We start from the raw sequence: 27176 nt of genomic DNA, 5'->3' as shown, positions 1-27176 counted from the left end.
ATACTAAAAAAATAATGACCAAACGAAAAGAAGGTACAGGAAAATGTTAGAGAAAATAAACTACCTAGTTTTTCTTTTTCCTACTTGTTGATAGGTAAAAAATCAATTTGTGGAATTGACATAATCATTAATTCTTTTAATTTTCTTCAAGTTTTCATACTTAACAATAGTGTCAACCCATACTTGAAGAACGTTGCCCATATAATCTGTAGGAAGCTTGAAGCTAACTGACTTGCCAATAGACAATAACTTTCATGCAAAATCCATCTTTCATTCAGTGCACCTTTTGACCAGAAGAAAAACAGTTTTAATAGTATGTGACTTGTAGAAGTGTTACATTTTATTCATGAAAATCAATAAATAAATAAATAAATAAACATAAGAAAACAAATACAAACATAGATCTTAAAAGAAAAAAAAAAGGGGAATCAAGGAGAAAATCTTAAGTAGAAATCTTTTGTTTTTTAATCCCTCTCTCTTGCTTGTTATCATAGATCTAATTCATAATTTGCTAGCCCAGGAAGACAATCTCAACCACTACTGAACTGATCTAGATCTATAAGATAAAGGGTCTGTTTGGTAATGTTGTTTTAGTAACATTGTTTGTATTGTTTGGAAATATGTGTAGGTGAAAACGTATGTGAAAATATGTGTAATATTGTTTAAAAATTGAAAACATGTGGTTAAATACATATACCAAACGGGCCAAAAGCTTTAAAATATGTTTTTAGAACTTTTCAATACAACTAGCCCACCTTAAGCCCAAACAGAAAAACAGCCCCGGCCCGCCCAATCCAACTAGCCCACCTTAAGCCTAAGCCCCTCTCTCTCTCTCTCTCTCTCTCTGACCTAAACCCACATAAACCCCTAAAACTAAAATTCATCTCTCTCTCTCTCTCTCTCTCCACAGCAACCAAAATCACCAGCCACCACCGAACCACCAACCCGCGGCGGAACATCTGGTCTAACCGGCTAAAACCCATAACCTCTCTTCTCTTCTCTCTGTAATTTTTGTTTGTTTGTTTATTGTAAAACCAAAATGAGCGTGGTGAAGGCGACTAAGGAGCAGAAGGAGAAAGAGACGGAGGAGGAGGAGATTCCAGAGGACTTAGATTTGAAAGTAAAGAAATACCTCAGAGGCGGCGCAGCTAATTTCGACGATTTGAAAGATAAAAAACTCAAGGGCCAGCTTTCCCATCGAGAGTCTTTGTATGGAGCTTCTGCTAAAGCCGCTGCTAAGTATGAAAAGGTCTGCACCTTTCTCTTTTCTCTCTCTAATTTTTGTTGTTGTTGTTGTATTAGTGAAAATGATGATATGGGTGTACTGTATGTATGTATGTATGTATGTATGTATATGATTCAGTGGCTTATGCCGAGTGAGGGAGGGTATTTGGAGGCGGACGGTCCGGTAGAGAAGACTTGGAGAATCAAACAGGAGGATATTAGGCGAGAAGTCGATATCTCCAGTTCCAGGAATCAACATGATGTTATTTTACCAGGTTTACTTCTCATTTTTGATGAACTACTTTTTACTTGTACACGGTTTCTTTCTAGTTTTGACTTGCCTAAGAAATATATATTTTCTTTTTGTGTGGCAAAACTTAGGTACAGTTTCTTAGGTTCTCCGATTAAATTCAACAGTGTGGTTGTATTGAATTGTGCTTAGGAAAAGACAATACTGTTTGGTTATTGTAATCGTGTGTTTGAATTTAATTGGGAAACCTACGATACAATATCTAACTAACTGTACCTAAGTTTTACTTGTTTTGTTTTGTTTGTTGTTGTTGGGAATGAGCAGGGTTACTGTAATACAATACTACCCCTTGAGCAGTTTTTTGTGGATAAATATTGATAATGAAATTTGGATCCCTTTGCCTCAAATTTGTCTATTCATTAGAAGCATAGATGAAGTTGTTCTTTAGTTTGGTTGTATTCAACTAATTATATGTGTCTTTTCACCTTCAAGTGCAGAATTTAGTCCATACACTCTTGATTTTACCTCAAATGGTCAATATATGGCTGCTGCTGGACGGAAGGGTCATCTGGCCATTGTAGACATGAAGAATATGATCCCAAGGAGAGAAATTCAGGTATGCACTGGACCTAACAGATTGAGTTGGCCCTTTAGGAGATCCAACTAGATAGATGAAACCCCTTAATTAGTGACATATGAATGCTGGGATTGTATATTTGTTAACAATTTCTCCTTTTGCAATTTTAAAAGTATCAAAATATGAGGCCAATGAACTTCAGTTTAAGTGGCACATCCTCTCCTTGAAAATTTGGAAGGCAACTGCATTGTGTGCGCGGTGGACTATTTGACAAGATAGGAATAGTAGAATTTTTTTTATGGTGTTGAATGGCCTATACATGTAATTAAGCAAATGATGTTGTGATCTTTCTATGAGTGGATGACCATGTCAATTATCAAAAAAAAAAAAAAAAGAGGATGAACGTGTTAGGAAGCATCCTTTGTCTTCTTTTTTAGATTTTGTAGCTCTTTTGAATTTGAGATTCTTATGGATGAGCCAAGCTGCATGTTGCAATTTGTTCTATTTGTTCTTATGAATTAAATTATTTTCAATCATTAAAAAAAAAAGTTTTAATGCATTCAAGCTTGATCCTTCCCTTACACTATAATAGAGTCTGGCTCTCTGCAGCCTTGTACAAAGGGGCGAGTGATAAAACCTCTAGATAACAAGGTCATTGTGAGAGATCTCTTTGAGTTTTTTGGTTAAAAGAGAAAAAACAGTCCAGCTGTCCAGGTAGCCTCAAGCTTTTGTGCTTCTTGATAAAGTGCCTGAGGCTTTGAGATGTGCATATGTGTGAGGTTTCTTTGGCTTCTGAATGTAGATTTCATTATTTCACGTGGTTCATGTTCATAACAAAAGAATATTTTACACCACTGATAATGATCAATTATAAGCATGAATATTGTAGGATTTTTGTTAGAATTTTTATTCATTCAATTTCAGTTCATATCTGTGATATATAATTTGTAGGTAGACCTCCCTGATCACAATATGATAAATTTTGATTTTTAGTCTGGGATGTTGCTGTTCTTTGTTCTTAGGGGATGTGGGTAATGCCAAACTGAGATAGTTTTTATTTAAGGTTAAAAAGGGATTTCTTAATAAAACAAAATCAAGTAGATAACCAAATTTATGCATGTCCTGGACTTTCTCTGGTTTCCGTATTTTGTATGTCAACTTTTATCCCCTGATTGCAAGATTGGACTAATTGACTAATTGTTGATTATTTAGGTTGGAGAAACAGTGCGTGATGTGGTGTTCTTGCAAGATCAGTCCTTCTTTGCTGCTGCGCAGAAAAAGTATGGCCTTCTTGTTGAGAGTTGAACTGTTTGCACGATTAAATTAAGTTATTTGAACATTCACATGGTAAATCTATAAAATCTAGATGTCACCTCAAGGGGTAGCACAATCAGTTGAGGACCATACCTCATGAAGTGAAGTTCACTAGTTTGAATCTACCCTTCCTCCTCCTCTTGGGGGAAAAAAAACTATATAATATAGATGCATGTGTTTATGTGGTTGAAACCTTGTCCTTTGGATCTAATTTGGTACACAGATTATATGGTTCCACTTCCACCTTTAAGTCATCTTAGCTATTAGGATATAGGGTTCTAGCATGATATTCAGTTTTTCCCATTTCAAAAGTGGAATTGAAATATATATGCTAGTTGAAGTTTTTCTCATCATGCTGATTCTTGTGGTGCACAGAGATGAAGTAATCTCAATTTAATTTCATGAATGACATGGCCTCTGTTTTGCTTTTTATCTTTGGACTAATTGATAACATTTCAAGAGGTTGCTAAACCCGCTTAATCTAGTTTTGAACTGGGCTTCTTGGGTCTCATTTTGCTGATTCTTTTGTGTGGTTGCATGAAAAGGAATTAATCTCATTTTATTTTTTTGAATGGCGTGATATGATTTGTTTGTTGCCATTTGTGGAATTTTAACCAACATTCATGATCAAGCACTACAATGAGGGCACATTTGGTAGACTATAATGATAATTACATAGGAATAGGAATAGGAATAGGTATTACAAGGAATACAAGATGTTGTAATGTAATTTTTATTACTATTCATTTGTTTGATGATAACACAATAACAGAATTTGAAAACAATGGAATGAAAACATTTTAAATCAAACTTAAGATATATTTTAGGAAATATCTTACTCATATAATTATATTTCTTAAAAAATAATATTTTTTAAATTTGAAAGAGAGATTAATTATTTTTTTATGATTTTTTATTTTCATAATTGTTATGTGCATTATGGAAAGTTTGTTTATTTGGAAATATATTAATTTTAGAAATTAATACACCTACCAAGAAATAGCTATTACAACCTTTTTAGAGATGAATAGTTATTTTTCATTTTAAAGAATAGTTATTCATAAGGAATAAGTGTTGTTAAAAGTGCTAAGCGCATTTAAGTGCAAAGGCCTTCTGGAGCCTAGGCGCAAAGCTCAAGCACACGCTTGATTGATCGATGTGAAGTGCACATTTAAAAAAAAAAATAATGATCAATACAACAATCAAGTGATCAATTAATCATATAAATTACAATAAAACATTTTATATAATTTATATAACATTTATATAATTCTTTTGTGCTCTACAAAATATATGCAACCATGATATTTGATGGCCATGATTACAAAACATGGTTGAATCAAAATAGAAGTATAGAACCAAGAAGGCAAATGCTAAAAAGTACTAGAATGTTAAATAATGTTATCTTTGTGAGTGTCTGATTTAGCGTTTGTTTGTGTGGTTGTGGTTAAAAGTTCAAAAATATCTAAAGAGATAGGCTTAGGTGTATGGTAGCACACCACACTATTAGTTTTTATATATTAAATCAATGGCTTATATCAAACATATTTAGATCTAATGGCTAAAAATCAAATCAGAATTAAAAAAAAAAATTACAAAAAGCTCAAAAAAGCGCACTTTGCGCTTAATAAAAAAGCTCGAAAAAGCGCGCTTAAGGTGCGCTTTTGTGAGGGCGCTTCACTTTAGAGGGAAAAAGCCCCAAGGGCTCTATGCTTTGCGCTTAACCGTGCTTTTAACAACACTGTAAGGAACAACTATTCTCTGTAAGAGTAATGCTACAGACACAAACTATTTTACAACATTTTTACAAACTGCTGATGTGGCTTTAGTATTTTCCAAATAGTTATTGTAAGTAAAAATGTGATGTTAGTGATTGACCCATATTAGAACCAATAAGAATTTGTCACGTCAGTAGTTTGTAAAAATATTGTAAAATAGTTTGTGTCTGTAGTATCACTCTTCCCTGTAATAAAAACATAACTAAACTACTGAATAGTTAAATCATAGGAATAACTATTACATTATAGTACCTATTATAGTCTACCAAACATACCCTTAGTATGTTTTTTAGCTGTTTGGGTTACTACTTTGCTTCAACTCCATTGCCTTATGATAATTTATTCTTGTTGCTTTTCTCCAGTCTTGGACTAAACTTGTCATTGTATTGGCTTGTGATTGTCACCGCTATCATGTTTTGCTTTGTGACATGATTTGTTGAAGACATCATGTCGCAAAGCAATTTGTTGAAGATGTGCCAATGAGCTGTCCATCCCTTGCAAGTGCTCAGTGGAGGGTGAGGTTGTGGGTTCATGACCATCTCAGTGCGTGTGACTCACACACACACACAAACGTCGTTCTATGCTTTATAGTTATGTATTAAGGCTTTTGGTATTGTTGTTTGTCACGTGAAAAATCAGTTATATTTTATGGTCATATTGTTTGAGATAGTCATAAAGGATAAACCTACTGCATTGGGATAGTTCATTTCAGTTGCTCTTAACCAAGCTTTTATACTCGTTGAATTGTCATCCTGCCACAACAAGCACCTTTTTTATTTTTTAATATTATAACATTGGGTTTAGATCTTTGGTTGAAGCTTGGATCATCATCTATTTTGTTTAGGTTTTTGTAACTCATGACCCGCCAACTCCTTGCTGCTGACATCTTGCCTCATGGGGCCAACTTAAGTCTCTTTATTAGATCCATGGTTGGGGGGTGGGGGGATTTGATCCCTAGATGTTTCCGTTGGAAGCACCAAAAGGTGCTAGTTGAGCTACAAGGCTCTGGGCTGGGGCCAACTTAAGTCTTCATAGATTAACATGTTCTGGTTGTGTCCTTGTCTTTCCATTAAATTCATTTATCCTTATTTTCAGCATATTCTACCATGCCTTGTCGTTGTCAATAGCTAGTTCCTAGTACGATTTGATAAATAGGTGTTTCCATCGGTCATTGCTTTAAAAGAAATTTTTTTTAAGGCTATGCTTTTAAGTTACACCTGTTGTCCTGTGGTTTGAACATTTCTGTAACATGTATCAAATTTCTTTTCTCTTATTTGGTATTTATTGATTAGTATTCTTGTACAGCATTCTGAAACTATATCCGAATAGCTAACCACTCTAAATTATGACAGGTATACATATATTTATGGCCAAGAGGGCATAGAAGCTCACTGCCTAAAGGTCAGTATGCTGCCCTGGAATGAATTGTGTGTCTTTTTAAGCTATCATAGGCTCTTTGATTCTGTGTGTATGCTGGAGTTGTTTGCTCAGAATGAGTTAAAAAACATTTTACTCTGATAGTCACTGGTTCTGAATTCTTTTATCTTGTCCATGTAGGTTGATTTACCTGTGTGTATGTGTTAATATGCCATAAAAAATTTCTTAACTTTTGAAGTGTAGTAAATGGAGTATACATAGATCCAAAGTGTTCTGCATGGATTTGTAATAACCAATAAAACCTGCATTTGAAGCTGAGCTCTTCATATGAGTTTATAGTAAATCAGACAAGCATCATCAGAAATGCTCCTTTCTCCCTTGTCTTCTTTAATAAATTAATTAGTTTTGTGTTGTGTATCATTTTCTTTTTCTTTAGTGGATCCAATGGATGGTTTAATACACTCAAGTATCTTATGTACATTAGGCAGGTTACCTAGTAAAATATCCAATACATATAAAAAAAATAGCTCAATTATAAACTACGCCTCTAACTTAAACTTATTTTCAATTCAGTCCTTTAAGTTTCTCTCTCTCTCTCTCTTTTTGGTCCTTTAACTTTAATTTGTTTTCAATTTAATTCTTCCTTTTAGTTCCGTCCAATCTCACTGTTAGTTTTAGTATCTTTCACTTCCCAAAACAATGTTGTTTTGATGTACTTAACAGTGCAGATTGGACAGAGGTGAATGGAAGGACTACGTTGGAAACAAATGGAAAAGGACTGAAATGAAGAAACAAAATAAAATTAAAGGAAGGAATTGAAAACAGGTCAAAGTTAGAGGGTTGTTATATGTAATTTAGCTTAAAAAAATGTAGTGAGAAACCAAGCCAGCAATAAAGCCATGTCCACCTGGAACATTTGAGTACAGGTCCATCAAACTATCTTTGGTGAATCACCTGTCATGTATTGTTGTTTATGTATTCAATTGATGCTTCGTGTTGAGAAGTAGTAATGTCTCTGTTTTTGTTTGCCCTCTTTTTACTTCATTTATTTTCTTGGCTTTACTACACCTTCCCTTTTCCCCACTCCCTCTCCAAACAATTGTAGTGTTAAGCTTCATAAAACTTTGTTGGGCTTTCTTAGAATGATACCTTTCTTGAAGTGGCTGAGTTAAAAGCAGATGATGAGTCAAAGTTTCACTTATTTTTATCTAAATTTGGTAGCGGTTTCATTTAGTTGTTGCTAACCCAACTTTAGATTGACATAAACCACATGGTACCTCCATTTGTTCAGTAGTCTAAATCAAATGCATGGGCAGGTCGAACATGCTATAAACACAGTACATGCCTAGCAATGGGACAGATTCATAAATCCACTCTCTATATTATTCAGTAGTATGATTAAGGCTTGTCAGTTCCTCAGCTTTAATCTTGAACTGAGAATCCACATGTTTACACCTACATGTGCAGCTCATTTTCAATGGTTGTCTCTAGATTGTAAGTCACAAAGGAGTTCCTGATGTTTTAATGCTAACCCTCATTGTATGTTAAATTTAAACCACATGGTACCTCCATTTGTTCAGGAGTCTAAATCAAATGCATAGGCAGGTCGAACACGCTATAAACACAGTACATGCCTAGCAGTGGGACAGATTCATAGATCCACTCTCTATATTATTCAGTATTATGATCAAGGCTTGTCAGTTCCTCAGCTTTAATCTTGAACTGAGAATCCACGTGTTTACACATACATGTGCAGCTCACTTTCAATGGTTGTCTCTAGATTGAAAGTCACAACAGAGTTCCTGATGTTTTGATGTTAACTCTCTTTGGATGTTAAATTTGATTGGAGGTGCAGTATAACTGACTTTACATCAATTTTTCAGGATCAAGGTGCAGTGTTAAAACTTCAGTTTCTTAAAAATCACTTTCTCTTGGCATCCATAAACAAATTCGGGCAGCTCCATTATGAAGATGTATCGATGGGTGCTATGATAGGTAATATCCGGACTGGTTTAGGCCGTACTGATGTGATGCAGGTGAATCCCTACAATGCGGTTGTTGGGTTGGGTCATTCTGGCGGAACAGTTACCATGTGGAAGCCTACCAGCTCTGCTCCTCTAGTCAAGATGCTGTGTCATCATGGGCCTGTCTCTGCCTTGGCATTCCACCCTAATGGCCATCTCATGGCCACAGCTGGGAAGGAGAGGAAAATTAAGCTTTGGGACTTGAGGAAATTTGAGGTTCTCCAAACTTTACCAGGTCACGCAAAGACGTTAGATTTCAGTCAGAAGGGTTTGCTTGCATGTGGAACTGGTTCTTTTGTACAGGTTCTTTCTGATTTCTCAGGAACTCAGAATTATAGCAGATATATGAATCATTCAATGGTGAAAGGTTACAAGATAAGTAACTTGTTGTTTCGACCATATGAAGATGTTCTAGGCATAGGACACTCCATGGGTTGGTCTAGTATTCTTATTCCAGGATCTGGGGAACCCAACTTTGATTCTTGGGTGGCTAATCCATTTGAAACACGCAAACAGAGGGGAGAGAAGGAAGTCCACCTTCTTCTTGACAAGCTTCCACCTGAGACAATTATGCTAGACCCTACAAAGATTGGTACAGTGAAGACAGCAAGGAAGAAAGAGAAGTCAACAAAGAAGGAAATAGAGGCCGAAATGGAAGCTACCATAGAAGCTGTTAAGGATGGCATCAACATGAAGAAGAAAACAAAGGGGAGGAGTAAGCCCAGTAAGAAGTTGAAAAAGAGACAGGAGATTATTGCTAATGCTAAAAGGCCTTTCTTGGAACAACAGATGCAGGATGGGCAATTATCTATAAAGAAGCAGAAAATCAGCGAGGAAGTTGAGCTTCCAAAATCTTTGCAACGGTTTGCTCGTAAGAAAGCTGCAACATGATTTTGCTAGTCTAGTCACTTTTAGTTTTTTCTTAAACCACTGTAATTTATTTCCTCTCTTCCTGTTTGTGTTTTACCATATTTGTGAAAATTTTGTTGTGTTTAATCATTAATTTATATTTATAAGCTGTTTTGTTTTTCATTTTCATAAGTCCTTATAACAGAACCAATCCTTTTTTCTTATAAGTTGATTTTTCGAGAGTTTTGTAGTTCAATTGATTGACACTTTTTAATGTTTTTAACGAAGACATTTAAGATTTAAATTCTTTATTCCTCCACTGTACCAAAATAAATAAATAAATTGCCGCTGTCAGGCCAAGTGAATTCCACCCTAACGGCCAACTCAGATTGATATATGTATCATTTTGAAAATTGCCAGCATCACCTGCAATCACTGCTGGGTAGATATGGATATATTTTCTATTCAACTTAAAGTGATGTGTTGGGTTAGGTTGTAAATTTTCTTTTTATTTTTTTTTGTGGAAACTTGGATTGTTCTGGTTTGGGTAAGTAAAAATTTCAATCAAATGCTAACCCAAACAAATTGCATTATTAAAAGGACAGTTCAACTCCAACTAATAATAGGACTAGGACATGTGTCATGTCATGTGCAATGCACATTATTATAAATTGTTATTAAAATAACAGTTTGACTCCAAACATGTTTGAAACTTGGAACTCTTAATTATTAATAGGAACATGATGTGTGTCTAGCTCCACACACACACACAAACACGCACACATTTATTTGGGATAATTTTTTAATGCTAAATTCCATTAAACTTAACCCCAAAACAGACAGCAGGGACTTAAGTGTTACAGTGATATAACTTTGGGGGGATCAATCATGCATTTCGATAATTCATGAGGAATGAAGTGTAAAATGTGGTATAATTTAGGATGGAAAAGTGTAATTCCTCCTCCCCTCTTTTTTCTAAGTCTGATAAAAATATAAAAATAACACTTGATTTTGTAAATTGTAATTATTTATTCAACATTAGGCTTAATATTGAAAATTAAAAGAAATAGAAAGACAATATTAAGAAATAATATAGGATAGAACTTATTTGGTGGAATGGTCATCTACACCACACTATAGATTCTTGTACATATATAGTATATACATCTACGTATTGTAATTGAACTCACATACTTGTGGAGATTGAAAGAGTACTTGATTGTGAAGCAAAATTATTTGATTGGAAAGATGACAAATTTAATTGGTAAGAGTAGTGTGGCAATCCTGATTTGTTTTGAGAAGTGGAACTCTATGCCAAAAAGTGGAAAATATACCTCTTATAAGTCTTTCCTCTTATATGGGAATTGACTCTCATGTGAGAGGGAGGACTTATGCATCAAATACATGATATACCTTTTCTAAAAAGTGACACTAATGACCAAACTCAACCTAATTTGACCTTTGTGGATTAATGTGCTCATTGTTCTTGCAAATCTTGGGCTGACAACTAGAAGTTGGTCTCTTCCATCTTTTTTGTTCAATTAAGATTTTCAACATCATTTATAAAAATTTAATATATATTAATTAAGGCAAAGGGATTCGAATGTTAAAAATCTTCATTGAAAATGTTAAGGAGCATCAAAATCATTAGTATATAAAAAGTTTAGCTGTTCATAGATATTGTAGCCTTAACCATCAAACCGGACCTCATGAGAACCGACAAACTGATGAACCAAAACAAAAATTTGGTTTGGTATGAAAAATTTAGGGTTTACAAATAACTATGTTGTGTAGTAAAATAACAAACCAAGTTAAAAGAAAAAAACCCATCCACACTATAAATACTTTGTTTTTGTTATGGCTTAAAAATTATTAAAGATTTTAAGTAAAAACATTGGTTGGTTTTTTCTACTGTGTCACATATGACATAATGTTGACCTTCACAATAGTTAATCAATCAAAACATCATTAATTTGTGAGTCTGTTTATTCTCAACTTTATTTTTCTTTTCAATAAAAAATATTTTTTACCAAATTTTCTCTAGTCATCCTTATTACATAAAAATAGCTAAAACTTATTATGTAAATTCATTATATATGAGACATATTAAATTAAAATATTTTAAAAGTCCTTTTTTTAAATAAAATATTTGTCATACATCTTTCGAGTTATCTTTTTTTATTTTTACAAAATATTATTATCTTTCTAAGTCTCTTATTTTACTTCTTTAATTTACTTGGCTGGAAACATATAATCCTACTGCACATCCCATACGTGATCCTACCGTGCTTATGTTTTCTCGGTAAAATTTGGAAGAAACTAGTTATTATTCTATCAATTTTATTCTATATTAGATAAAATACTATATCGGTACCTAAACTTTACTTAAAAAAAAAAAGAAAGAATTTTAATAATGCAAAAAAAGTAGAAGAATTTAAAAAAAAAAAAAATAATGGACAACAAATCAAATTTTTGATAAAATTAAAAGACAAAAAGTAAAACAATTTCAATATTTAGGGATAAAAAAAAGAACGAAAAAGCTTCCAGTAAAGTTTAGAGACTAAAGTATTTTACCCTTTCATATTTTATATACAAAAAAAAAAAAACTCAAATTTTTAAAATTTTTTATTATGTGAAAAATAGGAGTTAACCCGACCCGTCTGGCCAAACCCAAATCCGTTTGTGAGGAAAGTAGAATAACATTATCCAGATTTCCAAACAGACCCGTATTGTCTGACTCCAAAATGAGAAACCCTAAACCTATATAGCCTCCATTGTTGCTTTATATAACGCCTCAGCAAAAATCTCAAACTCGGCGGCTAAGCAAAAACCCTACTTCTCTCTGTGAGTCTCTCTCTCTCGCTAGAGATTTTGTGTTTAGGGTTTCATATTTCTGTTTTTTTTACTCTGTTGAATCTGAGCTTAATTCAATTCTCTATTGTGGAAATCTTTCAGAAAGGTAAGCAAAAATGGCGGTGCCGTTGCTGACAAAGAAGATCGTGAAGAAGAGGGTCAAGCATTTCAAGAGGCCCCAGAGTGATCGCAAGATCTCTGTCAAGGTATTGTGGTTTCTAAAACATTCAGATGTGTTGTTTTGCTTTATGTGTTTGTGAAATCTTTTTGTTTTTTTTTTTTTTATAGCAAAGATTGAAAATTTGATGGGTTCTTTTGGATCATTTCCAAATTTTGCTTTCTGGGTAGTTTTTATTATGTTATTTGATTAATGGGTTTGTTTATTTGTTTTGTTTTTTGGGTTATTTTCAGTTTTGTTTTTTTAAAACTGGGTTTCATGGTGAAAATGATGATTGTTTATTGTCGCCCCAGTCTTACCTGCATCATCAAGATGCAGGGTGGTGATTGACATGTTATCTGATTCCAACAACCTAAATTTAACTGGTTTGGTTTTACAATGAGTGTTATAGTTAGTTTCTTATTCCATGTTTTTTGGTTGTCTTTCTGTTAAATCAGTTAATCTGGGCTTGTATGTTTTACAAGGTTTAGATAGTTTTGTCACTTTAGTCAATGTTTGTTGTTTGATTCTTCCGTTTAATTTTATATACAGCCTATATTCTCAGTTGGTTCAAATGGGAATTATATGGGATTTGATGAGATAGTATGTAATTTCTTTTACTTTTTGTTTTTGGGGGATGAAAATGAGTTTTATGCATTTGATTTATTGAAATTATAAGGGAGATGATGCTACCTTTTGACACCCAGTCTTACTTGCATCCATAGATGCAAAATGGTGATAATGATTAAACTTGTCTGATCCCATTTGCTTTTCAAGCTATCATTGTTATTATATTGAGAATAAAGGTTTTGGTTCTGTTTGCAACGAGATGTGATGATGTTTAACCATCATTACTGCAATTTTGTGATGAATACATACATGCACTACCATCTGATCTCTGTTGCAAATTAGAATACTTGTATTTATCTAATTATTAATTAGTTAGTTTCTATTATGTAATTTTATGTGAATTGCCTTCTAATATTTATTGCTTCATTGAAGATATTTTTCTGCGCGACCAATGATGCAAACTGTTTATCATTTCTGACAAATCTATGATTATCTAATAAAAATCACCATCTTTCGGCTGAGGTTGCAGTTGTAGATCAAGGATTTTAGACTTTCTTGTGTTTTATTGGGTACCTCTGTTTTTGGAAGAGTATATTTGTATTTGTTTTGTAAGAAGTAAACTGTTTTGCCCATGGTATCTAATGTCCAGATTTTATGCATTGCAGTAGCTGGGCATTTCGTGTATAGGGCATAGATAAATTTACTTACAGGTCTTGCGACACAGTGAGCTTGATATCTCATTGGCTTCCTGTTACTATAACCCTGTTTACATTTTTCCTCCCTTATTCTTATTTACAAAAAAAAAGGAAAAATCCTCCAATGTTGTTAGCTTGGGTTGAAACTGCTTTACATTAATACTTTTGGTTGAAACTACTTTGCATAAATGATACAGATTGGATTTACTTTGTATTGATTACTTTGGTTGTGTGCTTCTTTGACAGCCAAGCTGGCGTAGGCCAAAGGGTATTGATTCTCGTGTAAGAAGGAAGTTCAAGGGATGCGCACTGATGCCTAACATTGGCTATGGTTCAGACAAGAAGACTCGTCATTTTCTTCCTAATGGTTTCAAGAAATTTGTTGTTCACAATGTGAAGGAGCTTGAGCTACTGATGATGCACAACAGGTAAAGTGAAGGCAGCCCTTGCGATCAGTTTTTCATTGTCAATGTGGCTATGTATGCTTATGTGCTTATGTTGGAATTTTCCTTAATTTTCAGGACTTACTGTGCTGAGATTGCACACAATATCTCCACAAGGAAGAGGAAGGAGATTGTGGAGAGAGCCGCCCAGCTTGATGTTGTTGTGACCAACAAGCTTGCCAGGTTGCGCAGCCAGGAAGATGAATGAGTTTAAAATCCGTAATGTCGTTGGATTATGTTTTGTAGTGAGCTTTTTTTATTACTGTGAACTTCTATGGAGTTTTCAATATTTTTGCCAAGAAACTCTTGCTGACAAGAATTTTAGGTTATCTATTCTATTTTACAACAGATTATGGCAGAGTTGTGTTATTATTCCATTTGAGAATCTCTTGAAATATATAGCTTTGTTAGTAAGGTCTCTTTACAGCTCTTACCTGTTCTACCCGTTTGCGATCAGATTAGAATTCAATGTTATGTTGCTTATGTATCATCTTTTTCGCTAGAATTGATCTTTACTAAGATTCTATCAAAGTTATGAATTTCTAATTGTTGCATTTATATTTAATAATCGGAGTTTCACTCTTAAATTTGGTAATGAAATTCATTTTGGTGCGACTATGAAATTTTTAATATAAACCCAACACGCAAAGTTGATTGCAAAATTTTTCACAATTTCTTGCTATAAAACTCTTACATGGTTGAGTGTGATTAGTGATGAAAAAATGGTGGGCCTATCAATTTGTGTAAAATGGTTAACCACTTACAGCGTGTTAAGTCAGCTGTGAAATAATTTGTGGTTTTAGAACTGTTCTTCAATACTATTAATTCCTGGTCATTTGTATCAGAATCCAATAAATAAGAGACGTGTTCAATAACTATTTATTAACACATGTTTTTCAATTGTTAGTAAATTTGTTATTTTTTATTAACATGTCTCACAATTATTGGGTTTTAATACCGCTAACATAGTATCATTTGATACCAAATAGCTTCTCCTCACCTAGAAATTGAAATTAAATTACTTGTATTTGATTATAGATATCAACAATCGATTAATTGGTACAACAAAGAAAAGTAATTCCTGCCACTACGTTGGTCCAGTTTAGAAAAATCGAAATTTTTAGGAGAATATTATTTTAAATAAATACAACTTACAAATTTCAGAAATTAACATCATTAATTTAATTTTTTAGTGTGATATTTAATTTTCAAAAAAAGAGTAAGTCAATAAAGATCAATATTATTGTGGGTGGGCAAAAAAGGTCGGCCCATTCCTAGAACAATCTAGGCTTATTCAGGTTTGTCTCAGTCCAAGACGGGTCAATACTTGCCAGGTGGATAATGAAACGCCCTAAGCAAGGTAAGTAATGTCTTGGAGGAATCTGCTCGCTAAACATAAGATTCAGTGTCAGACGCAAGTTACTAGAGTGCCATTTCAATAGCAGGGCAGTAGGGCCCATCTTTGATATGTGATAAACATGATGGAATAGTAAACAAGACCCAAGAGGCCACCCAAACTTCGTAGGTGGAGGGATTTGTTGCCAAGCAGAATATTCCCCCATCATGGTAGACCCACTAAAACAAGAGTATAAAATAGAAGAGCAATAAATAGAGGTTGAACAAAAATTGGGAGAGAGAGACATGAGAGAAAAGTGAGAACACGGTTTTGAGAACAAGGAAATCATGCTCGGATTTCAACAAGGGAATTCGACTATTTGAAAGCCTTCTTGGTTGGGTATCTCCCATCACAAAGCAAACCACTTCTGGCCCTCCCATTGTGGATTACACCTAGGCCTATTTAGGTACCGACCGGCACTGATAAAAATAGCCGATGCCAAACCGATCCAACCGCTTCACAAGCCCACCGTAGGTGTCTGGCGCGGTGGTAGGCGACGATTTGAACAAACCGAGGGCGTCCAGTGCGGTGAGTGATGGCTATTTTGCACTCCGATGAGAAACCGCACCGCACTTGTATATATATAAATACACATTATAATTTAACATATATGTATCGATGTTTACAGTTTTTTATTTTTATGTTTCAGTAGATTGAAGAAAAACTAGAGAAGCTACGAAAGCAAATGTAAGGAACAGGAAGAAGAAGAAAACGACACTGGCTTAAGGATAGGTTTTCTTTTTTCTTTTCTTTTTTTATATATATAAAATTTGGCACTAAAACTACGTTGTTTTAGGACATGATATTAAATTCTAATATCAGCCCCCAAACGACGTAGTTTTATCATCATATTTAAAAAAAAAAAAAAACCCTAAGTTTATTTACCCACCCTCTCCGTATCTCTAACTCTCATCTGCCTGCCTCTTCCAGTCTCAGCCACAAAAGTCTTCATCTCTCCTCTCTCTCTCCCCTCAACGTCCGCTGCTTACTGCCACTGCAGTCTAGTGCTTGATGCCACATTTTTTGGAGTTTCACCCTCTCCTCTCTCCTCTCTCCTCTTTGTCACAACACAAAACCCATTATCATTTTAGCTTTTTATCTTCAAGCACCTTTGTTTTTGCTGCCGACCAGGTCAGAACTTCAAGTTGTTGTCTCTGCCTCCATTGCTTGGTGGTCGATTACTCTATTAGACTCCGCAGGTGAGTCAATTGATGGTTAGATTCAAGAATCTTGAGCTTGTTTGGGTTTTAATATTTGGGTTTGTAATGGATTTTGAATCTTTTGATATTTAGATTTGCTCTAAGTTTTGATTTGTGGTTTGATTTGGGTTTTAGATCTCTCTTCCTCTGTGTGTGTGTGATAGACAGGTGGACATTGACCACTGCGTCGACTGGAACCGCCACCGAAGTTGCTGGAGAACCGTTCCTTAAGCGTGGCGGTGGCTTGGGATTTTAGGAAACTGAAGATTTCGGTGCAGTGCAGAAACGACCACAAAAACCGGCCGCACCGCACCGTGTATAGCCCTAATTACACATGATCCAGAACAAAAATAAATTGGGGGTTTGGGCCCAATCAACCCAAGGTTGTTAGGGAAAGCACCACCACAATTATTTTCACTTATTTTAAAAAAGAATTATATCTTAGGACACCTACAATTTTTTTCACGTAAGACTTTGTGTCCTTGTAATTTTGCAAGCCAATATTTTAATATTAGTCGATAACTTGTGCAATACACCAAAAGTTTAACAAAATATAGTTTTTTTTTCTCTCTCTTACATATTCTTTTCTATAGATATTAATAGACATTTATTATGATTATTTTTGTATATTGAATTATACATTCTACTATTTTTCTTTAAAATGATGTTCCAAGATTCCAATGAAGACTTTAATAATAATAATAATAATAATAATTGTAGGGATGTTGGGCCCAGGAGTTCTTTATCTGATTGTATCTTGGGCCTGTGGCCCAAGCCGAGGACGAGGGGTTGTCCGAGGAGGATAAATCTTTAACAGAGGAGATTTTGTTACTAAATAAAGAAGTTTGTTTTGTTCATAATAGCTTGAGAGGATGGGCCGAGGATAAATGTATCCTTGGCTATCCAAAGCCAAGGTTCGAATACGTGGATTGCTGTCCAGGGTGAAAGCTCGAAATGTGTGAAAACACTAGAGCTCGTTTAGACCTCTAATTCAAATTACAGCTTGATTGTTTTTTACACTAACTTAATACTAAGTGCGGAATAGTGTAAACGCAAGCAAACATGCAAGAGAGCTACTCTAATCCATATTTAAAGCAACACAGCAGTAAAATGAAATGAACAAGAGTAGGGAAGAGAGATGCAAATACAGATAACACCAAGACGTGTTATCGAAGAGGAAACCGAAGAACTCGGTAAAAAACCTCTCTGCCGCCCTCCAAGCGGTAATCAATCCACTAGACAAGCAGTTGGGATACATGGGTAAGTAAGAGACTCTCCAAGCCTAATCTACCCTCTGTAACTAAGTCCTCTAAGCTTCTACTCCAACAAGGCTTTTCAGAACCGTGTCTTGTCTAGCCCTCTGGATCCCGCAACAAGCTCCATGTTGCATCTGCCATCCTTGGCTTCTTCCAATATTTCCCAACAGCACCAAAACCTCACTGGACACTCTCAAAAGGTATGGTAAGTGTTTGAGCTATTGACCTCTCAATGGTATGGAAAATGGAGAGGTAGGAGATGAGGAAAATCCACAAAAAGGTGTAGAGAATTGTTGGATTAACAATTTCTAACTCTAAAGTGTTTTAGCTAGGGTTCTCTCTTAGAAGCTCTCTGTTACATTTGTGGGTAATGTGTGTATAAATAGTGTAGGCACAGAAAGTGTGTATCATACTGGACAGGCTAGCAGAACAGAATGTCTCACGGGTGTCTCGTGGGAAGGCCTTACCCGCGAGACACAACTGTCTCCATCTGGCCTGACTCTTTGCATTCCAGCATGTGCAGGGCACATGAGTTACTTCGCGGGATGCTAAGCCGTGAGCTACCCGCGAAAACACTTCATTCTTTAATAGCTTGAGTCTTCACACTCTCTCTCACTATCACACAACCCTTACAATAAATTCCCACAACAAATATAGGGTACAACAGATTGAATAAAATTACAATCAAATTTGGCACGGAATAAAAGCCAACACAATACAAATTTGTAAATCACAACTTTACACAAGGGAATGTTCCAGGAAGTTCTACTGGCACGTATAAACATTACAGAAACAAAGTACAAAAGAGGGTCCTAAAATATCTAAGTACAAAGGAGAGTCCTAAAATATCTAAGGGAAAAGCTGCTACCACCGTATTAATTGCTCTCTAGCTAACTCTCTGGCCGCATTAATATGGTAGTGATGTCTAAACAGTAGTTATCAGCCTTACAGCTACTACACAGAGATTTAGGGAAAGGGCTGATGGGACAAATATCAACACCAACCATCTGGCATGCGCGTGAAGGGCGAAGATGAAGGGAAACAAGAGTATAAAAGAAAAAGAAGGCAAGGAGAGTGAGGGGAGAGAAATCAAGTGGAAAATACTGTAGCAATCAGGAACCAATCTTGTAATCAAACCTAAGAGCAATATATAAGAGTTATGCTCCTCGGATCTTGCTGATGACATTTTTTCTTAAACATAAACCCTTCTGTTTTCATTCTTTTGTCATTCCAATCTGCCTTAGTATTTGTTTGAATCATTAAAGCCCAATTTTTCCAACCCACTCTCTATACATTCATTGTTTTGGACTTTTTGGGCCTAAGTTCACCAACCTTTGGGCTAGGGAACTTAAATCAGGTCCTTACAATAATAATAATAATAATGTGTAAAAATGTGAGATTTCAAAAAGGTTATGTGGTACAGTATTATAAGGACAACCAATATATATATTTTGTTTCTAAAAAAAAATATTGAATGGTGGGATGGATTCTAGATAGTTCAATATACAAACACTCATACGTCAAAGAACAACCATAATTACTATAAAAAATACTTAGGTTATGTTTGGTAATAGTTTTTGTTTTCTATTTTTAATTTTTTTTTTGGGAATATAAAGAAAAAACAATTTTCTTGTATTTTTGAAATCAAAAACCTGTTTGGTTAGTTGAAATTAAAAAAAAAAAAAGTTTTTGGAAGAAAAAAATAAAAAAGACTAAAATATGTTGTTACCAAGAATTGAACTCTAATACTAACTCATTAAATGAGAGAGATTCATTAAATTAAATACGTTTTTTTCATTAACTTTTGAAGATTAAAAACTGAAAATAGCCTTTTGCATGTTTTTAGTTTCCTTCACAAATTGAGTTTTGAAAACAGTTTTTGTTTTCTGTTCATTTTGGGTAGTCAAAAAGTTTTTTATTCTCAATTAGAAAATTATTTTTAAACAGAAAATTGTTTTTAAAAACAGAAAATAAGGAGAAAAAACAGTTACCTTTATTTAATATTTTTATATAAAAAAATATCATAATTACTGTGGGTACACAACTCGCACCAATCGGTTTTTGTCCGCTTTGGGGAGCCAGTCCCTCACGGTTTTGTCCTCGGCCCCGAGTGTGGTCTTTTGGGATTTTCACCTTCTTCGAGGCTTGACACCCTTAGTCCCACATCGGTTGGAGAACCCTTCCACTCATGGTTTATAAGCTTCTGGAGCAACCATGAGTGTACCACTACTACACATGCCCTTTTAATGTGAGTACACAACTCGCACCAATCGGTTTTTGTCCGCTTTGGGGAGCCAGTCCCTCACGGTTTTGTCCTCGGTCCCGAGTGTGGTCTTTTGGAATTTTCACCTTCTTCGAGGCTTGACACCCTTAGTCCCACATCGGTTGGAGAACCCTCCCACTCATGTGTAGTAGTGGTACACTCATGGTTGCTCCAGAAGCTTATAAACCATGAGTGGGAGGGTTCTCCAACAGATGTGGGACTAAGGGTGTCAAGCCTCGAAGAAGGTGAAAATCCCAAAAGACCACACTCGGGGCCGAGGACAAAACCGTGAGGGACTGGCTCCCCAAAGTGGACAAAAACCGATTGGTGCGAGTTGTGTACTCACAATTACTTATTTAATAGTTTTATGATAGTTCAATATCATAATTACTTATTTAATAGTTTTATATTTAAAAAAACAACCATATATAATAAATACAATTAATATATACCATAATTATCAAATTTTATATTTAATATATTATAGAGAAACACAATCAATATAAATGTCTATTAATAACTATCATAATTATCAAGAGAGATAAAATAATTTTATTCTTCAATGAAATTATATTTGGGTAACTTGCAAATTAGATCCCTAAAGTTTGAGGGTGTTTGGATTTTACACTCTAAAGTTTCAGAGTTTGGATTTTATCCCCTGAAATTTAAGAGTGTTTGGATTTTACACCTTAACGTTTTAAAATTTGGAATTTACCCCCTAAATTTCAGGGGTGTTTGGATTTTACTCTCCAAAGTTTGGAGGTGTTTGGATTTTACATCCTGAAGTTTGGGGGCTTTTGGATTTTTTCATGCATTAATTGCATGAGTTGTTAAGTGTTAACTAGTTTTTTTTTTTTTTTTTTTTTTAATGGAAAACTATATGTAAAGAAAAATACCTAAGGAGCACCATTCATCATACTTTAGGAATACCTAAGAATTACTCATATGTAAAGATAGTTTTTTCATGTTTTCCTGTGTTTAGCGATATCAGAAAAAATGGGTTAAAAGAAAATTATCTCTACATTTATCTTATTTAGCTTGGTGTGAAATATAATTGTTTTCTAGAAGTGGAAAACAAATCTATATCACTCATCAAACATAGATAGAGTTGTTTTCTTTTAGAAAAAAACTCTTTCTCACGCCAAGCTAAAAAAGGAAAGTCAAACAATAGTTTTCTAACCCATTTTATGGTTGCTACCAAACATACGAAAATGAGATAGTTTATTATTATTTTTTTGGGAAAATAATTCATTTCCTAGAAATTTTTAATGTCGAAACAAGTAGAGCGGCTATTGGAAACCTTACGTGAAGATATTTTTTTGTGTTTTCTTGCGTTTGGTAGTATAAAAAAATAGCGGGTCAAAGTAAAATTTTCGTGGAAAACAACTCTATCTCATGCCAAACTAAATAAGGTAAGTTAAAAAAAATTTTCTGACACATTTTAAAGTTGCTACAAAACATAGGAAAATGAGAAAATTTTATGAGAATTTTTTTTTTTTTGGGAAAATGTTTTATTTTCTAGAAAATATTAATGTTGAAACAAACAGAGTATAAATTAAAATGGAAGAACAACAAACAATGAGGGGTTTAAAAGAATACAAAATAATGAGGAGTCTTTTTTTGGGGCAGGGGGCAAAACTTAGTTTGGTATTTTTTTTTTACGGATAATTAAATTAAATGCAGTTATGTGTTTGAATTGATTTGAAAAGATTAATGTAGTGCACCTAAGATACTATATCTAAAGTATTTATTTATTTATTATAATTTATAGTGAAATTCTTATTAATGCTACTAGTAATGCGAGTGCTCACAAAGTCTGTACATAACAATATTTTATGGAATCTTTACAGACCATGAATGATTTTTTGTAAGGCTAACCATCAACTAATTTGAGCGAGTGGAATTAAGATTACACTAATATCTGGGTTCCAGTTTGCTTAACTAGTAAGGTCTTATGTTGTCGAATAAGAAACCTGAGAGTCAAACCCTACTTATACTAAAAATCTATTAGTGTATTGACTTGATGATAAATATCAATTATCAAGAGTAGATGTCATAGATTGAAACTCTATTGCACTTATAAAAAAGAATTACATTGATAAATTCAATCTTATTAATTATGTGTTCTATATACATTTACTATTTTTTTGATAAGCTCTATATACATTTATTATAATTGACTTTATATGGAACTATATGTTCTAATATTATGTGTTTATTATGATTGCGGCTTTAAAATGGAACTATATATTCTAAAATTAGGTATTTATTAGAATTATGCAAGTATATGAAATTAAATATTCTTTTTTGAAATCTTGAAATTAAGTGTTCTAATATTTAGAGAAAATATAATGTACTAAAATTCTAATGAAGGGTTTAAATATAGAATAGAATTTAAACTTAATTGAAAGATATATATATTAAAATAATGATGTATAAAATTATAAGACATCAAAAGTTTATGTGTTATATATTATAATATTATGAGAATAAACAAAAATCAAATGATTTCGTTTATATATATATTACAAATTATATAGATGAATCAATATCATTCTTGACAAAGAACTTAGAAAAGAGGAAAAGAAAATGACCTCTCCAATTAGCTGCCTATCAATCTTGGTAATCCCTCTACTGGTCACCTCTCTTTTCTACCAAGCTTCAAATGCAATAATTGAAGTGAAGGCTGACCAAGCCTTACTTGATAGCATTTGCCAGGAGACCCAGGACTATGACTTTTGCATGTCAACTTTTCATGGAGACGAACGTACTGCTCTAGCTAATCGAGATGGTCTTGCCCTCCTTTCTATTGCTATAAACACTGATACAGTACAAGCTACCATTGATCAAATCCCAGATATTCTTAAAACGCTCACTGACCCGACCACTGGATAAGTATCGAATTCAGAATTGCCTAACCGATTTTAGCGATGCACTAGTGCAATTGAGAGCTGCATACACGGCTTCAAGTGCAAAGTCTTATCGGGAAGTGATAGGTTTTATTACGGATGCAGCTAGGAAAGCAGTCGATTGTGATGCTGAATACAGAAAGAGCCCCCCCTTTCGTGAATCACCGATATCAGATAACACTCTCAAAGTGACTAAGCTAATCGATATTACTTTCGTTATAATTAATACTATCATTTCAACATAATGTATATGTGATCTATAATTTAAAATAAAAATTTTTTTTTTCAAGATTCTTGTAACTCAATTGGTATTTTTTGTTATTTCTAATAAAGATATTCAAGGTTCAAACATGTTTGAACCTTGAATATTGAATCCTTTGAATTATCAAAGCATGCATGTACACCACCTTCAACTATTGAATTATCAAAAATAAATTAAATCTGTTTGTGTTAATATTTATGTGTAAGCCTCTCTCTCTCTCTATATATATATATATTTATATAATATCATTTTTGTGGTTAACTTATTTAATACTTTAGTAGCTTAAAATCACAACTAAAATTGATAAGAAGAATATCAAATACTTAATTAGTTGATTTTTTATTTTATGTTAAAAAAACTGGAATATAATAAGAAATGACTTCATATATATATATATATATATATATTATATTTACCAAAGTCTTGCTCTATTATAAATATATAACCACTATTTTGGTGACGAATGTTTTCTTTAAATTTGTAATGTCTATTTACGTTTTATTTTCCCCCTTTTTTTTACACCATATTTTTATAACATGTTTCTTAGAAATAATAGTTAATTAGAATCCTAGATGAAAATTTTATCTTGTAATATATGGTTTCCGTCCTTATCAGTCCGACGCTTATGAGCATATATATAACATAATCATATAATATGATTATGTTATATTATAAAATAAAAAAAATAATAATATAACATAATCATATTATAATTAAGAAATAAATTAGGCATGAAATCTTATACACAATTTCCTTATTAATGTAATTCCAGATATTATGTGACATATATATATTTTCCTAACAAGCAGCTACAAATTTGTTAAGATATTATATATGATTTGTTCGAGATTCTAGTAAAAATGAAAAATCTACCGTGATTCTTTTTTCCTTTTCGTTTTATTTTTCTCAAAATTTTCCATATCTCAATTTTTTATTTTGCCTCATTATTCTCGCATACAAATATTGGGGGGAAGTTTTAAATTTTTGTAGTATGAAGCCCGCTATAAATAAATTAGTTCTCTCTTTGCAAATACAAGTTATATTGTCTGCTTTATTTGAAGCTATTTCAATGGGGTATCAGCATATGCCATCACCTTCGGTAAATTAATATTTCTTCTTCTTTTTTTTGGGTCTAAACACACTTGTTCACAGTATCAGTATGAATATGCATTTTCTTTCTATTTATTATTATTATTTTTAAAATTTTTTTCTTTGAACAATGATCCTCTCCAATCAGATTTGTATCTTGAAAGTGGAGATCACTTGTTGTGATGAGTGTCCCATTAAATTGAAGAAGAAGTTGCTGAAGACCAAAGGTGTGTCTTGTTTTTCAATACACAGTATCTATTTGGAAACAACTTATTTAACTTTTTGTTGAAATTTTTTTATAATTTTCTTTATCTTTTTCACTTGTACCATATTTTGTCACATGTGATTGATTTAATTTTCATATTTTTAATTAGGAGTGACTTCAGTCAATATTGATTCAAAAAAAGGGACCACCACGATTATAGGTGACATAGTTCCTACAATATTAATGCAAGTGTTTGAAAAGATTGGCAAACCGGCGGAACTTTTATTCTTTGAGAAGTCCCCCTCACAAGAGAAAAGTGGTTCTAATGTCAAGAACAATGTCCAATTTGCATGCGATGATAATGATGATGATGATGAGTATGTATCCAAAAGGAGCAGTACTACTCGCACTAAAATGCATGGCATCAAACATGGTTGGGGTGGATGTAACAGCAAAGTTGGTCGTGTCCCTCCCTCTAGTAGTTCGAGGTTTTTTAAGACACCATGGCCTGCATATAGATCATTCTCAAGGCCATTCCCTAATTCAATATGGCATGGTTTTCCCGGGCTTTCTCAACAACCACCACCTCTGCCATCACCATATAGATGTTTTCTATCAAGGCCTCCACAAAGATACAACCCCATTACCCACTACACAAGCTATTGGGACAATTACCACCTTTAATTGTGAGATATAGCTAGGGTCATTCAAGTTGCATTTTCATGCATTGCTCAAGTTACTATTAGACATGGCATGGTTTGTGGGGTTTTTTTTTAAACAACCACCACCACCACAGGTAGCATATAGATGTTCTTTCTATTTCCCTTTGTTCTCAAGATTAAATAACGAATTATCACTAGTGTGTCTACCTCACCTTTTTTGTGTGTGAGGGTGTCTCCCTCTCGCCTTTTTTGTGTGTGAGAATGTATGAGAACACATATAATTGAGAGTAAATTTATGGTTTATCATGTTTTACTGTCACTGATCATCAGATCATAGTGTAAATTTATGATTAATGATTGAGACCATCCTTTGTGGCTTGGATTTGAATATGTGGCACAATTTTATAATCTATCAATTTTGTTTAACCCAAGCTCATAGCATTTTGCATGTTTGATTATCAATTTTACACAACATAAGTACAATTGGTTATACGAAACATACCATTAGCTTCCTCTCCCGTACTCATTAGTTGCAAGTTGCAGTCATTGTCCCTTTGGCTACATCCCATCTCAATCTAGTTTCACTTCCCTTAAACTTATTCCAAAGTATCTAATCTTTCTTCAATCCATCCCACTTATCCGTATAGTTCATCCTAGAATATTCCATTCTAGTTATTAAAGAGGATATTAGGTCGATTACTTAAATACCTCATACATACAAGCTTCACAAAAGATTGTCATTAGTCTTGATGTCCATTGAACTCTAAAATTTGAGCTATTTTGGGATGGTTTAGTGTTTGGATTTGAAGTCTCCCTTTTTCTTACCCATCTAAACAAAACATAGGTTTGTTAATGATGTAGCATGATGATCCATAAAAAATTAGGAACAAAAAAAGCTTTAAGACAGATCAATTGGCACTACTGGTCTACTGCAACATGGTTCATACCATTATTTTATATAGAAAAAGGCTTCTTTTTTTCCCTAAAAAAAATATTCGCAACTGAATCTTTAAGACATATCAATTAGCAATACCATAACAATCCCAACACAACAGCCATCTCAACCTTAAAAAAAAAAAAAAAAAAACCCTTTAGTTGCCAGTACTAGCAACTAATGAAGTGAAAAGCACTGTAGCAATAAACTAGTTAAGATGATGGGCTGAAAAAACATGAAAACCAAAATTAAAATAAGAATTGAAACTTTTCAACAGTAGAGGAAAATATACTGCAACACAGGATTATATTTGCTATTTAATAGAACATTTTCAGTCACAAGATTTCAGCATTTTCACACCTAAGAAAAAGTCTTTATAAGTTACATACGAATTCCTCTCAAAAAATTAAAAGAAATAACAGGAAGCAATAAGGAGCACTAACCAGAATCACTCAATCAAAAGGAATAGCCAAAGCAAAAATTTTGGAACACGGTTCAAACAAATCCTTAGTGCTATTCAATTGAAGGACAAAGTTTGCATCCCAAAGTTTAAATTTCAGTACATGTCTTTCTCCAAACAGTAAATCAGATGAACACTTTCCATCAATTCTCACAATAGCATAATTGTTAACATAAATTAGACAAGCGTTCGAACACCTTGAATACACTGAATATAAAATGAAGAGCCTAAAGTTTATTCCTACATTGCTAAAGTTGAACTTTAGGCTCTTCTTTAGCCTTCTCCACTAATCAATAAAACTCTTACTCAAAAGTTCAGTCCGTTTTACTCCAAAGCAAAGCAAAACAAAAAAGTGAGCATATATAACGGGCAGGCAGCAGCTATGTCTATGTGGTCAATTCTAAGGCGAAATGAAACTCCTTGAATACAA

The 27176-nt window shown here is 33.6% G+C and overlaps 3 protein-coding genes and 4 non-coding genes across 7 annotated transcripts; all 7 read left to right on the top strand.

Moving 5' to 3' along the window:
* Window positions 1-851: 851 nt before the first annotated feature.
* LOC126726392 (probable U3 small nucleolar RNA-associated protein 7) lies at window positions 852-9649 on the top strand. Its single transcript, XM_050431641.1, has 6 exons — window positions 852-1249; window positions 1364-1499; window positions 1972-2090; window positions 3264-3331; window positions 6496-6544; window positions 8404-9649. Exons 1-6 carry the CDS (start codon window positions 1040-1042, stop codon window positions 9433-9435), a joined length of 1614 nt encoding a protein of 537 aa, XP_050287598.1. The 5' UTR covers window positions 852-1039; the 3' UTR covers window positions 9436-9649.
* A 2436-nt stretch (window positions 9650-12085) lies between these two features.
* LOC126726391 (60S ribosomal protein L32-1) lies at window positions 12086-14529 on the top strand. The gene is made up of 4 exons (XM_050431640.1): window positions 12086-12237; window positions 12349-12452; window positions 13915-14096; window positions 14190-14529. The coding sequence occupies exons 2-4, from the start codon at window positions 12363-12365 to the stop codon at window positions 14317-14319; spliced, it is 402 nt and encodes a 133-aa protein (XP_050287597.1). The 5' UTR covers window positions 12086-12237; window positions 12349-12362; the 3' UTR covers window positions 14320-14529.
* Window positions 12688-12769, top strand: LOC126732039 (small nucleolar RNA U31b). The gene has a single exon (XR_007659225.1). It is a non-coding gene; the product is annotated as a small nucleolar RNA U31b (small nucleolar RNA).
* Window positions 13083-13165, top strand: LOC126732040 (small nucleolar RNA U31b). The gene has a single exon (XR_007659226.1). It is a non-coding gene; the product is annotated as a small nucleolar RNA U31b (small nucleolar RNA).
* On the top strand, window positions 13228-13304 carry LOC126732011 (small nucleolar RNA Z195/SNORD33/SNORD32 family). The gene has a single exon (XR_007659203.1). It is a non-coding gene; the product is annotated as a small nucleolar RNA Z195/SNORD33/SNORD32 family (small nucleolar RNA).
* Window positions 13417-13501, top strand: LOC126732012 (small nucleolar RNA Z196/R39/R59 family). Its single transcript, XR_007659204.1, has one exon. It is a non-coding gene; the product is annotated as a small nucleolar RNA Z196/R39/R59 family (small nucleolar RNA).
* A 10086-nt stretch (window positions 14530-24615) lies between the features above and the next one.
* Window positions 24616-25374, top strand: LOC126728399 (uncharacterized). Its single transcript, XM_050434225.1, has 2 exons — window positions 24616-24712; window positions 24860-25374. Exons 1-2 carry the CDS (start codon window positions 24616-24618, stop codon window positions 25372-25374), a joined length of 612 nt encoding a protein of 203 aa, XP_050290182.1.
* Window positions 25375-27176: the final 1802 nt, after the last annotated feature.

Source organism: Quercus robur, chromosome 5 (assembly GCF_932294415.1).
Source record: "Quercus robur chromosome 5, dhQueRobu3.1, whole genome shotgun sequence".
NCBI lineage: Eukaryota > Viridiplantae > Streptophyta > Magnoliopsida > Fagales > Fagaceae > Quercus > Quercus robur.
This window is presented reverse-complemented; position numbering and strand designations above follow the sequence as displayed.